At 39.2% G+C, this 14,802-nt stretch overlaps 1 protein-coding gene across 1 annotated transcript in view; it reads right to left on the reverse strand.

The window, feature by feature from the left end:
* LOC128354100 (interleukin-1 receptor accessory protein-like 1) overlaps positions 1-12,170 on the reverse strand; it is a 231,468-nt gene extending 219,298 nt beyond the window's left edge. The window contains exon 1 of the mRNA XM_053314351.1: positions 12,089-12,170. Coding sequence (XP_053170326.1) covers positions 12,089-12,170 — 82 coding nt within the window. The remainder of the gene's footprint in view (positions 1-12,088) is intronic.
* Between the last annotated feature and the right edge of the window lie 2,632 nt (positions 12,171-14,802).

Raw genomic sequence — 14,802 nt, forward strand, 5'->3', positions numbered from 1 at the left:
TAATAGCCTATAAACATCTACAGTATTTCAACCAGCCGCCAACCAGATGTGTCTTGTGTGGCTCCTTCTGTAATGACAAGCAAATCTCTTCACTTTTTAACTCCTCTTTTCAGCTGTAAGAAAAATAAGAGGTTAGGAGCAAATTGTGTGCATCCCCAGGACTGAAATCTGCCATGTTCTCAATCTCCTTTATTTATGTTTCACACTTTAATAGAGTCTAATCGTTTTAGAAGGCCATCGGGGCCGTAAAAGCATTTCATGGCTGTTTGATCCACAGCTGAGAACTTTTCACATTTACAGAGCTGACACTACATGTCATAAAAAAGAAATAAATGAAAAAACATTTCTTGTAAATTACAGATGATGATGCTTTGCCCCCTCCCCCTCATGCCTTCAGACTCACTGAGCAACACACACTTCTGTTGCGGCACCTCTGATCAAATGTTTGTTTCATGAACACAGGGGAACAGTGGGGGTGGGGTGTGCAGCGCCAAACCGCACTGTGATTGGCCGATAAGAGACCAGCAAGAGGCTTATCCCTGGGAGAGGCCTTGGAGATGACAGTGGGACTTAATTAATATGTAGAATTTATTGATCATTGCACTGCAGGGAAATCAACTGCCATCTTTTACCATTTTTTAGGCCCTGGAGAATTGTAAATAAGAGGTCTTAAATATTTCAACCATGCGCCACATCAAACGCAAGCAATAAACATGACAGGGAAATATGGGACGGAACTTCATTATAAATCGTGTCAAATAAAATTACAAGGTGTGCTTACAGGGAATAGTGGAGCTGAATTTTGAACAGAGTGTTTTTTTAAAAGCAAATTTGGTGCATCTTAATTAACATAGCATTTCTCTTCCTAAACAATAGCTGCTTTAGCATTGGATTAAATGGCAAACTTCCCTATGGGGGGAATACCTGGTAATTCCCTGCTAATTAGAATAAAAATGCTAAGCGGTAGGATTTGAATGGGACCTGCTTGTATCTTCAGAGTAAAGAACAGTGGTGAAAAAAAAGCAGCCAGGGTCTGGAGAATAGAGTCACCCTGGTTTGTTTCCAAAACTCCTGCAGTGCGTCAGTCTCCTGCAACCAACAAAGGCGTACTCCTCGGCGAGTGAGCTTACATCCTTTCACCCTTGCAAAAAAAAAAAAAGAAAGAAAACTGAAAACCCCCAAACTTGGCAGGACTCCCTTGAGACCTGTAAGGATTCACTGTGCCTCTGCTTGTTGCAGAAATAGGTTGATTGTGCTTTGACCAATCCCAGTTTGACTAAAAAAGAATGAAAGAAAGGAGGGGGGGGACTAAAGGAAAGAAAATGTACAAAGAGAACAAGAGAGCAGTGTTTTTTGTTCTTAGCTGTCATTGAGCGACGGGGAGACTGTGAACAGGGAATGAACACAGTAACAGAGGATGTGTTCAAACTTTCCAATAAAGGAGCACCGAAAAAGGCCACACGCTGAGAGCCTGGCTGACGCGAGAGAGCTTGACAGCCTTATAAAATGCCACGTTGTTGGGAGACTTCCTGCATTCACAAAACTTCACCTCTCCAGCGACCACAGCCCTATTGTGGAGGGTTGGCTAATTAAAAATCGCAATTCGTGCAGTTCCTTTCACAACGGCGACACTGAAGGCAGGAAAAGGCCACAAGCTTCCCATCAGCGACATCATCAGTCATCAGAATTTTTTAAAGTCCAGTCCTATTAAGCAAATGCTTGCTTTACAAGGTCAAATAGTTTTACTGCTGATCCTTATTTGATGGATATAATCTCAAAGCTAAATATGTTCATGTTAGCATGACATACGAGCCCCACTTACACCTTTGTCTGGATACGTTATCTGATTAATGACATCTGATTATGTGGCTTTACACCTATTAAACACTCTACTATCACTACAATCACTATCTACTTTTTCACCTGATAGTGATCACATCTCAATATGCAAATTAGGCAGGGGGATGGTGCCTGTCAGGTGATGGAAGCAGTGCAGGTTTCTTTTGAAGTACTACTGACTTGCAAAGTGAAGGTCATGTGACAGACTCATAGTTTGAGGCAATAGTAGATTACTTTTTGGTTGCTTTGCTTATGAAGTTAACTTTCTGTACTGTAAGAAAGGTAATCGGGGCCCAGCAAAGAAGATTGCCAGCACTAGTACTAGCTCAGGTAACCCCAACTCAGTAATGTGACCTCGTCATGGTGGTTCCTTGAAAGTTGACTGAAGTGATGCTGAGGCTTCTAATATGTTATATTCTTTTTTTAGGGTGACTTTGTAACATCTGTTCATGGAATTCAAATGAAAAATAGCCTATTGACCAACTCTGGCAATGTTTATTAATGTGCATGATGTCCCTGTTGCATAAACCAATAAACATATTGCTTTTTGACGTGAAATCACAGAAATAAGGGGACATTTTAACATGTTTTTTCACATTTTACAAATGTTGTCTTTTTCTAAAGATCACTCCTTCAGTTGTGAGGATGGACTGAGACACATGCACTTAGTTCTATGCCTCAAGTTTAAGACAAAACCTCAAGAAACAATGCTGAAAACAACAAAAGGAACAAATCAAGGAATTGTAATGAACACACCGGTATGTCTCAGCCTGGCTGCAGATTATTCCACTCATTATTGAAAAAAATGATTGAAAAATAAACTGCAAAGTAATAAACATGACTCTAGGGCAAGTTAATAATTATAATTAATCACAGAGATGAGCAATTGCTGCATTTGAGGATCCTTATTGTTGTGACAGTTAACAAGCAAAATGGCATCAACCGTTTTAATGGATTCATAATTAAGTTTCATGCATTTTGAAGGGTAATTCCATTGCCTAACTCTCAGTTTGTGACACAAAAAAACATACACATCACTGTACTGAACATCTGTCTGTAATGCACATTCTTGCTCACTGCCCTATCTTGCAATTCATTGACTTATCGCTCATCATTCCTGCACATGGAAAAACCTTTTATATTTGTATGACAACAAAACACTCAGGATTAAGTATTGTGAGTGAAGCACTGACAGTCTTGTGGGAATAAAGGCTAGAAAATCTCTTTGTCCCAAGCCATCAATCAAGAGAAATGATCCCATAGTAAAGCTGTAAGTCCCTGGTTATACAACACATTCAGTTGAAGGCTAAATAAGTCATGATTGCTCTTTATAAGAAATGTTGGTATATTTTACTGAGAGCATGATATGGTGGTAGATATCTCCTCTTTTATTTCATAAAAACACTAATGATTCAAAATCATTTGAGGTTTTAGGCTGGTTCTGATCTTGAAACCAGCATGTGAAATATGAACCTAATTGTACAGGCTGATAGAGTTAGAAAATGACAAGAGACAGTGTTGCCATGCAAATCAATGAACTCCCCTCAGAAATCAAACCTAACTGAGTTGCATCAGCCTTATACGAAGTTAGCGCTACAATCAATAGAAAGCGAATGTACTCTAAGAGTCACAACACTGGTGGAAAAAGGAAGCAAATGTCTGAGGGATTGCAAAGGCTGAGACAAGTGGAAATCAAATTACAACTTTGTCTGATTTCCACAAATGACAGCACAAAACTCAATGTTGGTCTTCTTTTCTCAACAGGAGAAGGGAATGCTCTTGCTGCTCAAGATAGACCTTTTATCAAGGAGGCTGTGAGCTATCATTTAGCCCAATCTCACTCCACTCGAACAGATACACAGGTGTGTAATTTAAGGGCAGGCACAGAATTTGGTCTCCATTCTGCATATTAGGAAGGGTGCCATTTTCAAATTAGATCTACAAACAGAAATCACATGTGCTGCTGCAGAAAGGAGATCTAACGAAAATAAAACAGGTCCAATTTTGGGGTGAAAACAGCCTGGTGGTTTCAACCAGTTTGAATCAAATGATGATTATGGGATTAGGCATCAGTGTATTGCTTTAATTATTCTGTGAGACATTTATGTGACTCCCTGGTGATCCTGTCTGGCCTCCAGGAGAAAGTAACCAATCAATGGCAGCAATAACCATCACTTCATATGTGCAGGAGGCTGAAGAGAGATGTTAGGTGAAATGTCAAGACAGACAGGGTGACAGAGAGAGAGAGGGAAAAATGTGCTAAGACTGCTAAATAGATAGACAGATGATACATGCAGGGAAAGTAGGAGTACCCGCATGGATTAATCATGCAGTGCAGCCCCGGGTTAAGATGTGTGATATTTTTGGGTACAGTCCCATCGCCGCCTCCAGGCAATTTGCATAGTACTGAGAGACTACAGCTCCATTCACCCCTGTGTCTCATCTTTGGGAGAGCCAAGCAGTCAGGGGGAATTAAAATAATTTCTGGGACCATTGGTGGTTTATGTCCAAATTGCCCTGTAACCTTATATAAATGTTATTTATTTTTCATTTTTACAGTTTTTTTTTGTTTCCTTGGGGCAGCTTTATTTCCCCCCAAAGTCCTATTCCTTAAACCTGTGAGCCAGATTTTCTTAAATTAAGCACTGGCCAGCCTTCTCCATGTTTAAATCCTCTTTTGGACTAAAGCTCATTATCATCCACACATATAATCTCTCAAATTGGTACCAAACGCCCCAGCTATTAAAGTGGGCTGTATAATTGCTAAGGGAGCTTGAAATGAACGTATTATTTTTTCAGAGAAAACATATTAATATGGAGATAACGTTTTTAATGTTGAATGCCTGCAGACAGTTGAGGTTTCCGAGACAATGAACAGATAGGGGAGAAGCACCACACATAAAGGTGGGTAAGTATTTCACTCAAATCATTTGCATGTACTTTGAAATGGTAATCTTCAAGTTTCAGCTTGGAGTTTCAGAAAGTTTCAATTTGATTAGCTTTAAAAACTACAGTTAACATATTTTCTGTAGCCTATAATCACTAACCTAAAGTCACTTCAAGTCAATACCTTGCCTCTCCCACTGTACGTGTACACTGTACTACTGCTACCACTACTAATACTGCTACTATAAGGGGCAATTAGGAGTACATATATCTAAATAGTACCAACTATTATGGAGTCAAGTTAGTCATCATCATCATCCTAATCATGCAAACAGTAATAACATACAGAACACTTACACACACTAAACACAGCTTATCCTGCTCATGGTTCCACATCAGGTATTTTAAAAATGAAAGCGAACTAGAGCCAAACATCAAATGAGTGTGTATGTAAGCCTGTCATATTACATTAGTCATGTAGACACTTAAACACTTGAATGGCTACGAAGCAATGGAGAAGACTGCTGCCAAGTAAGCAGCTACTACTGAGGCTGAAACCAAAGTTTAAAAAGTAATTTAAGACTAAATATATATTTCTGGGGCAGTAAATCATATCTACAGGCACTTTATTGCACTATTAATTGATTATAGTCCCACTCTATATTGTAGATTTTTTTTTTTTTTCCAAAGAAAGTCAAGCGAAACTCTGCTCTAGACTGAAAACAAATCTGTCAAAAAACTGTGACACTGCAGAGTGAAAATGACATGTTCAAGCTAAGACGATGTGTAAATGTTTTTTTTTTAAGTGCCTTAAGTGCCCACAAGAGACAGGTTGTAATTATTTATTTCACTCGATGTCTGTTGTGATTGTCAAGTTTGTTGTTTTATTTATTTTTTTAAAGCTAAAGGCTAAAAGAGAATTATGTTTGGGGTCATATCTGTTTGAGTGGCAGCTGTCTCACCTAATTATATTCTTCCTATCTCAGCTTCACCCACACTCCTCAAATCTGGATTTCAGTAAACCCAAATCCAACCACCCCACAGGCATATGAAGCCTGTGGGTGACACTTTTCAACAGTGCCTTATGCCTTAAACCCAAGAACATCACATAAATAAAACTAGCTGTAATTAGATACAACTTTTGATCCATGCACTGAAGCAGTGACAGTGGAGTTGAGCTTCAAACATCTCAGCCTAGCTACATGCCTGCTCTTCGCCCCGGTCGCAGCCCTTGACACCCTTTCCTGGCATTTTTTCTCAATTGCTGTGGTGGTTGTAACATTATTACAAGTCAGGTAACAGGCCACAGAGAGACTATTCCGCTCATAAATCAGGTGATTGATCGTCATCCACCTCACACGGAGCGCTTGGGCATGTGTCTCCAACCCAGAACACATATCCATAGTAATTCTGGTTGTCAAGAGGCCTATATCTGGCACACTTGTTGAATAGCTTCTCTCTCTCTCCTCCTCTCTCTCCTTCTCTGAGCAGTGGGAGGGAAAACAACTCCATGTGGCAAGCTATTTCATTTCTAATATCATGTGTGCGATCAATCTCCCCCGCTATGAACAGGCGGTGCAGTATAGGCAATCATTCAACATTTGTGGCAGGTATGTGGTATTGACTGAAGGAAGATGAACCGCGGGTATGCACAGATTTGTGTGCTTCTGTGTGCATGTTTGTGTGACAGAGAGAGAGAGAGAGAGAGGAAGGGTGAGAGAGTTGAAATTTTGCCCGAAATTGTGTTTCCAAAGATTCCTGGATTTGTTTTTTCATGTAACTTCATTTTAAGTTTTATAATATCATAATGTATGCTACTATCACTGACAATCTCTCATAATTGATCTGCTGGCACTTCTGCATCAAAAATGAATGCAATTTTTTATTAAGCTTGTAGTTTTCATGTGTGAAAAAAAGGACATAGTAGAAAGGACTGCTACTGTTGTGCCCCTTCTTTCTCTCAAAGTTCTTGCTGACAGCTTCCTGTCATATTTAACGTCCTTTAATATCAATTACAAAGTCAAGTGGCTTGACATAATTGAATTTGTGCTGTACGCTGATGTCCCCTGTTAGGAATCACTGTCTTATCCAATTAAGAAGGGCCTTATTATTGGCCAAATTGCGAATAGCCCCATTAATGTGGGGGGAAGATTCTATCCTTTAACTGACATATTAATGTTGACATCCTCCCAGAGTTGTGTGTTACGATGGGTGTGAAGACTGTAAATTTAATTGACTGTCAGGATGTCCTTGATTCTTCCTGCTGCAAGAGCGGAAAGAAGAAGTCTGCGAAGAGAGAAAAATATATGTTGTGGACCGACTATAGCGGCAGTAGATAAATACACAGGGAGAGACGGATGATGAGCGGCTGCTCTCTAATGGGAACCAAGGTCTTGTTGCAATGGCGTGTTTTATTTACAGCTACTCTTCATCAGAGTGACACACCAGGCCCTCGGACCATCCTTTATAGAAACTAGAAGCAGAGAGGGGATACTGTATTCCATTTCCAAATGGGAATACATGTCGCAGACTGTCTTTTTACATATGCATGAGTAACAGACTGATGCATTCCCATTGAGTGAGTGTTATGGGTAATATATCGCTGGAATTACTGGGGGACTGTGGAAAGGTAAGCATCATTTGTCTGGGGACTCATCAATGTCTGGTGAAAAAATGGGGACTAATGACTGTACAGCAGAGGGGAGGAAAAAGGCTAAATTTGTCTCAATCAATGTCAAGGAATATGATTGTGAATCTACGACTGTTATCAGTGTTCACTGTGCAGACATGTGTTAACAGTTTTGTTCAGGGGCAAATTTTAGTGAATAGAAAACACCAATGTTATCCTGAACTGCACAACTTAACTTTAAAATGCAGAGGCTTCGGACTGGTGGACCCAAAAAGCTTGTTTATGAAAATGATATGCAAATGTTGTGAACAGGCAGTCCCCACAGTGTGCACAGTGGTAAATGGTCAGTGACGCTGCCCCTGGTTTAACTCTCAACCGTGACCAATAACTCTTGACAGCCGCTTTTCAGAATGATTTCCTTACTCTAGAGTGCTGAGTTGATTTGGGACATAAAACATTTTTTTTCAGTTGTCCCACAAATCAAATGAGTGGAAAAATAAATCAAGTATAGACTCAGAGGAAATATACTAGGCATTATTCAAGTTTTGCCCAGGAAAGAAAGATAGGTCATTCAAGGGCCAACATTTAAGCCATGTGGGCCTTGTGATAAAGGAACAACATGGCCCAGTCCTCAAAACAGCAAGTGTGCCATCAACAGACATGCTGCTCCTAAGCAAGACGTATCACAGTAAGTCCTACTGGATAACAGGGATATATGATGCGGCACCATGGAGTAAACTGAACAGCAAAGGACACAGCAGAGTTCACAGTGTTATTCAGATAGATAGTGATGACCATGAAATATTTTAGAATTACTGAGGAATGTAGGAAATGTTCAACCTGTCATTTTTGAAATGTGTGCATGACTTTTTTTCATTATATTCTGTGGTCTGCCAAAAGCGATTCTCAGTAACCTCCGAAGCTCCTTCTCACTCTGATTGTAATCCATGTTCAGAGGTAAGAAAAAGAATAAATGCATAGTTGTTACACCCGCGTCTTAAGTGAGACCTGACTTGAACTCTTGACTTTCCATTTTTATATCAAATAAAGTGCAGCTGCATGTTGCACAGAAGGAGAATTCTCACTGCCAAGGAACCAAACAGCCACTTTGAAGCATTTCTCACATGCATCTTCCAAGCATCTATTGTATCATGTGGCACAAGTGGCCAACAAGGGAGCTGATTCTGTGTTTAAGACATTAACACCATCACAACTTAGTTTCAGTGTGCAGTATCTTTTTTCTCAATGCCTAATAATAGCGAGTGATTCAGAAATACACCAACAAAGCTACACATTGTCCATGGATCACTCACACTCAGTTAGGGATCATTTATTTTTGACTATCCAGAAGTGACCGGGCATATTTTCTAATCAAATGCTAGATGGGCATGCACAGTTTTTTTGTCAAAAGGTCAGACCTACTAACCGCCTAATTTTTTCTAGCTTAGCTCAGCTTTAAATGTCAGCAATTTGGCACTAAAGTGATGATTGATGTGGTATGCGTAAGCAAAGGAGGGCGGTCGCTTGTAAATCTACTATATAATCAGTCAGTAATACTGGAACAGAAATGCCTATCAAAATAATCACATTTTTAAATTACTTTTAAAAAGGTTTTAACAACCACCTTGTTCTTTCCCAGGAATGCTGCAAGCCTTACTGTACTGTACATTCATATATGTACAACCATAGACATATGTTTTCTACTGTTGCTCTACAGGGAGAAGCAAATCATTAAGTGTCTTGCTCAAGGCCAGTTTAAACAGGAGATGTGTCACTTGTTCACTTTTCCCACACAGATTGTCCCATTGGGGAAATAACAAGCCCACTCCTCTAATCTTTCGACCTCTGCCCGTCACACAGATATGTTCAACTGTGCATTTGCATTCGGACCACAAACGACTACAAACAAGCAACTGGGACTTCCAAATCCCTGCTGTAAGCCAAGACTGAAATGACATAACGGTGATCTGCTTTGCTATTTGGGTCCGTTCTGTGTCGTGTTTTGCTTATGTCACTCACACTTTACAAAAGCAGCACACAAATTCATAAAGTAACACCACACAATACTACACAGCAGGACACAGTCTTTCAGAGCTAGATCAAATCAGATCCCATTTGCCAGTTTATTTGTAATAAAAGAGCAAAGAGGTTATTTCTCCACTCATCGTTTTGCGCTTAAAGGTCAAAAACTAGTCAAAACACCAATAAAACACCAATTTGTCCATGAACAACCGCCTGAATAGACCAAAAGTCATGTAGCCACAAGACGCTTCACGTAGAAGGAAATGTGTTGTAACTCTTGGACTGAATTGTAAATTATGGACCTGATAAAATAGAGCAGTGTAAGAGTGCAGTTTTTACTTCAACATCTAACTTGATGTGCTGTATCAAGCAAAAATATACATAATTATTCTGTTCGCTCAACCATTTAGGCCATATCAGCATTCTAACAAAGAGGAACCACAGCAGAGGACAAATGCATATGTTCTCCTACATATGCATGCTGAGGATTACTATGGCAGATATGCATTGTATGTTTTTGCACCGTTCCACCCCAAGTACAAATGCAGACAAAGCATTACTCAAAGACGGGTGTTTGGAATTTAATCAGCTACAGATAATAGCGGTTCACATGCAGAGCGGTGAAAGGGGTTTCTAAAATGTGTGTGTGTGAGGGGTTTTTTTTGCTTTGTTTTTTATTTTCCTGTGTAGGCCATATGTGCTGTAAGTGTGAGCCCAGCGGAAGGGAAAGCAAGGGAGATAGTGGATTATTGTCCCTGACGGAGTCAATCAAGTCATTTAGCTTCCTTTAATACGCTGACACTTACAAGGCTGATTCGTACCACCCTAGAAAGGAAAGCCCAGTTTGTCACATCTTGTTAGATATTCAGTGAGTATTTTGTTTGACCTTTTTCAACTGGATAGCCATATATTCCTGAAGATTCTGAATTGGAGATGAAAAGCAAGACCTCATAATTCTGACTGACGTAGAATTAAATTCAGATGACAGTTTTTCATTAGAGGGAGACAATTCAAATTTAGAGTACTAAATAAGACTGTAAGTCAAAAATATGACCAAGCCAACCACATAAACATATGAACTCTTAACCCTGGAAAGAGCTCGTTTGAAAATATACCTGCTATCTCACTGGGGTATTCCCCTTCCTGTCCCCGCTGCTACTTTCTATTCCATAAAAATGAAAGCAATGCAGCTTCACACTGGCTTTCATTGCCCAGACTCCCTTTTAACAATAGTGCTCTAACTCGCAACCAACATGGCTCCTAATAAAGCCATACAATCTAAAAGCAATGGAACAAAGGACGGGGGTCTGACTCAAATGGGGTGTTCATTTATCAGTGGACACGTTTCAAATCCTTGCCCCAGGCAATGGCTCGTGAAGCATCCTAGGAGATAGCCCACAGGGACTTTTGCTGGAAAATCAGAAAACCCTTTGATGAGCCTTGGGCCCTTCCGGCACCTGTGTCTAATATGCATGGGTAAAAACCCAGACGCAAGCAGCCTCTGGATAGTAAAACAAAGAAAATACAAAAAAGCAAACTGGTAAAATACTTCCTTCATGTGAGTCATTGTAGATGCTCCTCTAGCTTATTGCTGTCCTCTTTCACAATGTAATTATTCTCAATGTCTGGAGCGGCAACAACCATATTAATAATTGGTTACTCTTTCATAGGTCGCACTTATTTTCTTAGTAACAAAGCTTCATGGATGCAAAAAGTAACTCACTCATACACATTCATTCATTAGCCTTTATACCTAGAGGACCAGTTTGAGACTTGCTTTGGTCAAGTGGAGCTTTTGAGAGAACTCTCAATTACACCAAAACACAGCTAAAAAAATTAAATAGCTCTTTTGAATTTTAGAAGGGATATTTAAGATAAAAGCAGTGGTGGCTATAATAATTCATCCTCCGCAAAATGATGCTTCAGCAGTCTAAATTGGTTAAACCAAATGGGTATTTTCCAAGGTTACAGTCTGTAATGTAAAATCCCCTCGCTGTGTACAATCCTCCAAGGAAACACTGTCTGGGGATATTTTGCACAAACAAAAAAAAAAACAAAAAAAAAGAACAACAACTAAAAAAATAAAATGTAAAATTGGAGAACACTTGAATTGACTAAATCTGATCACTGAAGCCTCATTAACTTCAGCTAAACTCAGGGATTTTAAATTTGCCTCAGGAAAGAACATGTTTTCAACCAGTATGGACAGGAGGGACAATTGATCAAACAATGACCAAGAATGTTCTCAGTGTATGGGGATGTAGGTATTGTTTTGAGACAGACTTACCCTATACATTATAACTTTATGTAATTATGAAGCATGTTACAAATAAACACTGAACATAGTAATAAAGATTATACCACTCAAATGAGTGGCAAACAACAACTATCACTCACTGTACCTCAAATTGGATAATAGAGTGTTTGTGGACTTAAAAATCAAGACATTGAAAGACAGAACAGCTCTGTATTTCATCATGAACGATCCCTCTGCTGTTGACTAAAACACTGATATGTGCTCTCAGGCAAAAAAGAGCCTTGGAATCTCAATAGGTTCCAAGAAATCAAATGTCTACATCAATTAACCTAGCTGTAGCATTAAATACATAGGAGGGTCTAAATAAAGTTTGGCATTTTTTCTCTTGAGTTTTTTGGAAGTGCCCTGTATTAGAAGAGAAGGAGACAGTAGTTGTAGTTAAAAAAAAGACTTACCTGAGCCTCTCTTCGACACCACTTTCAGGCAATAGACCACAACAGCATGAAGCAGGATCAGAAAAGGAATGGGAGCTTTCATTTTTACCAGACCTACAAGGAAACAAAATCTGGAGTTATTATTTTGTACTGAGGCATGCCATGAATTCAGTCAATGCATCCAAAACGTCAAATGAAGAAGAGATAGAGATTTTGGCAGGATATGCTCGATCAAAGCTCAAATATTAAAAAAACAAAACCTGCAGGTTCTGAGCCAATAATTATGGAACTTTTACGAGACCTAAGGTCAGCTGGAAAAACTCCAACTACCCTATACGCAAATTCTGATATCCAAAGCGTTTGTCTGCCTCTGCTTTATTTATACCAGTGTCTCTTCAGGGACTTATTGTATAATCAGGGCGAAGCTGTTGATGATACAAATGTCACGACATAACTGGCTTTGCTGCTTTGTCAACTATCCACAGCACTAAACCCCCCCAAAAAAAACAACATGACATAATCAAGTGCCCATTTAAATGAGGTTCTCTAATTGTTTTGAAATGTGTCACCAGATGGTGAATAGAATGAATATGGCCTAATATACTTGAGAAATACCATAAATGTAGATGTAACGACAATAATAATGTTATTAATGAGAATGATACACATTTCAGTGGACGTGGGTGAAATACAGTAAGATTAAATGGAGCAATGCTCTGAGTACATGTGCCAGCCCCACTTTGGATCCATTTGCATGTCAGAATGATACACACACCAAATATCAAGTCAAATCATATTATATATTAATATGTAATATAAAAATACATAAATAGATAAAAATACATAAATGAAACCAATTTGGGGGGCGGGGGGCTCTATCTTGGCTTGTCATACATATTGATATGTTGGTTGATAAGTTACAATAAATTGCAGTACAGATATGTTTGCAGTAATTTAAAAGTGTGTGGTTTATTTAGAGCTCATGTATACCCATAATTTAATTTGGAGTAAGATTAGAGTTTGGAGTAGGACTAGAATCCAAAGGGCATCTTTAAGTGAATGAAAACAATCCATTGTTATGTCTTATATTTCATAACAGCAGATATCGGGATGTTCAATCCAGTTTATACTGTAACCACATGCCAGTGAAATACTGTATTGGTTATTAGATTTTTACAGCAATGCAAACATTAATTATAATTTTGTGATGACACCGTCTTTGTCAGCAATGGAATAAATGTTTAACTAGGTGAAGCTGAAAATACAATACAATTCTTACTTTGAATAATAATGCAATGTGAGAATCTCTATCTCATAGCAATACACACGCTCTAGCCATTGAGAATTGGGGATTTTGTGTGGTGAGAAAAAAGCTTATTGCAGTCAAACATGATCTAAAAGAAAATAGGACTGGTCTAAAATTAATTAAAGTGAACAGTGTTTATTCAGATTTTGCCAGCAGCAAACAGTATTCTTCAGTGATACATTTGCTCATCGAACCAATCCATGTGACTGTATAATCACTATTTTTGTTGTGCTACTAACTCCTCTACTTGCTACAGGCAAAAGTGCCATCTCTGCTATGGCTCAACAAGATGCCCATGTAGGGTACAACGGCGCTTCCACTGGCATTTCAGTCACGACAAAGATGCTTCACATAGATTCCACAAAGCAGCATCAGAAAGCCTTTGAGGGGAAACCCTGAAAAGCCACAATAACCCTTGAGACACTCATAGAGGCATGCGAAACTGGCCATCGGCCAATGACGCCGACATTGCCGTGTTCTCCTTGTCAAAGGCCTATTGTCGTCAGCCCTTGCCTCCTGCAACCAATGCCACCTCAAAAAAGCTACACGCCACCACACAAAAATCTTATCTTTTTAATTAGTTTTCCATGTTGGGTGCAAGTCTGCAACATTAGCACAAAAGCTGTGGTCTCTTTCTTTGGTTTGAACACAGAGGAAACAACTGAATCGCCAGTTCTGTTCGGTATCCCTTCAGCTCAGTGATATCCTGGACAAGACATCAAAGCCAACCGTTACTATCACTGAAAAAGGTTAAAAATGTGCTCTTGCCATGCATAGTAATTAATTTTTTGTTGATACTGATGAGAGAATACAGTAAGGCATCTTCTGTTGGGTACACTAATCATAAACCATGTTAGCATGTGTGCAGAAAATTGTGGATTATGGGATTAAGTATATTAAAGAACCACACATGAGAACATGACATAGTGCTTGGATATAAGCTTGTGTGCAGCTGTTGAGAGGAGAATGGCTGCAGAAGTCATGTTTCACAAATCTGTTACCAAGGACATTGATCTCACTGTGGCTTTTTCTTCTCCCATCACAGTTAGTTAGAAATGTTATTTGTGCCTTTTTCACAGGCAGTGGGGAAATATAGGATGTGATAGACAGTACACATTTGAATTATAGCAATAAAACTGAAATACCAGTGTATAAAATCAGAAAGAAAAATGAAAAAAGTGCAATGGCATTTTAAAATTCATTACAAGGAGTTTCATATTGCTGTATACTTTTCATTGTGGGAAAATGCCAAAAGAGCAAAGTAATATTGAGGTTATGTAGGAGAAAAAAAAAAAAAGTTATGCAACATTTCATTGGTCATGGTGTGGGAGAGTTCAAGTGGTGTTGAGGAGTCTTACAGCCTGAGGGAAGAAGATGCCCTACCTCCTGCATGACAGCAGAGGGGTTAACACACTGAAGCTGGACTCAG

Source organism: Scomber japonicus, chromosome 24 (genome assembly GCF_027409825.1).
Source record: "Scomber japonicus isolate fScoJap1 chromosome 24, fScoJap1.pri, whole genome shotgun sequence".
Classification (NCBI taxonomy): domain Eukaryota; kingdom Metazoa; phylum Chordata; class Actinopteri; order Scombriformes; family Scombridae; genus Scomber; species Scomber japonicus.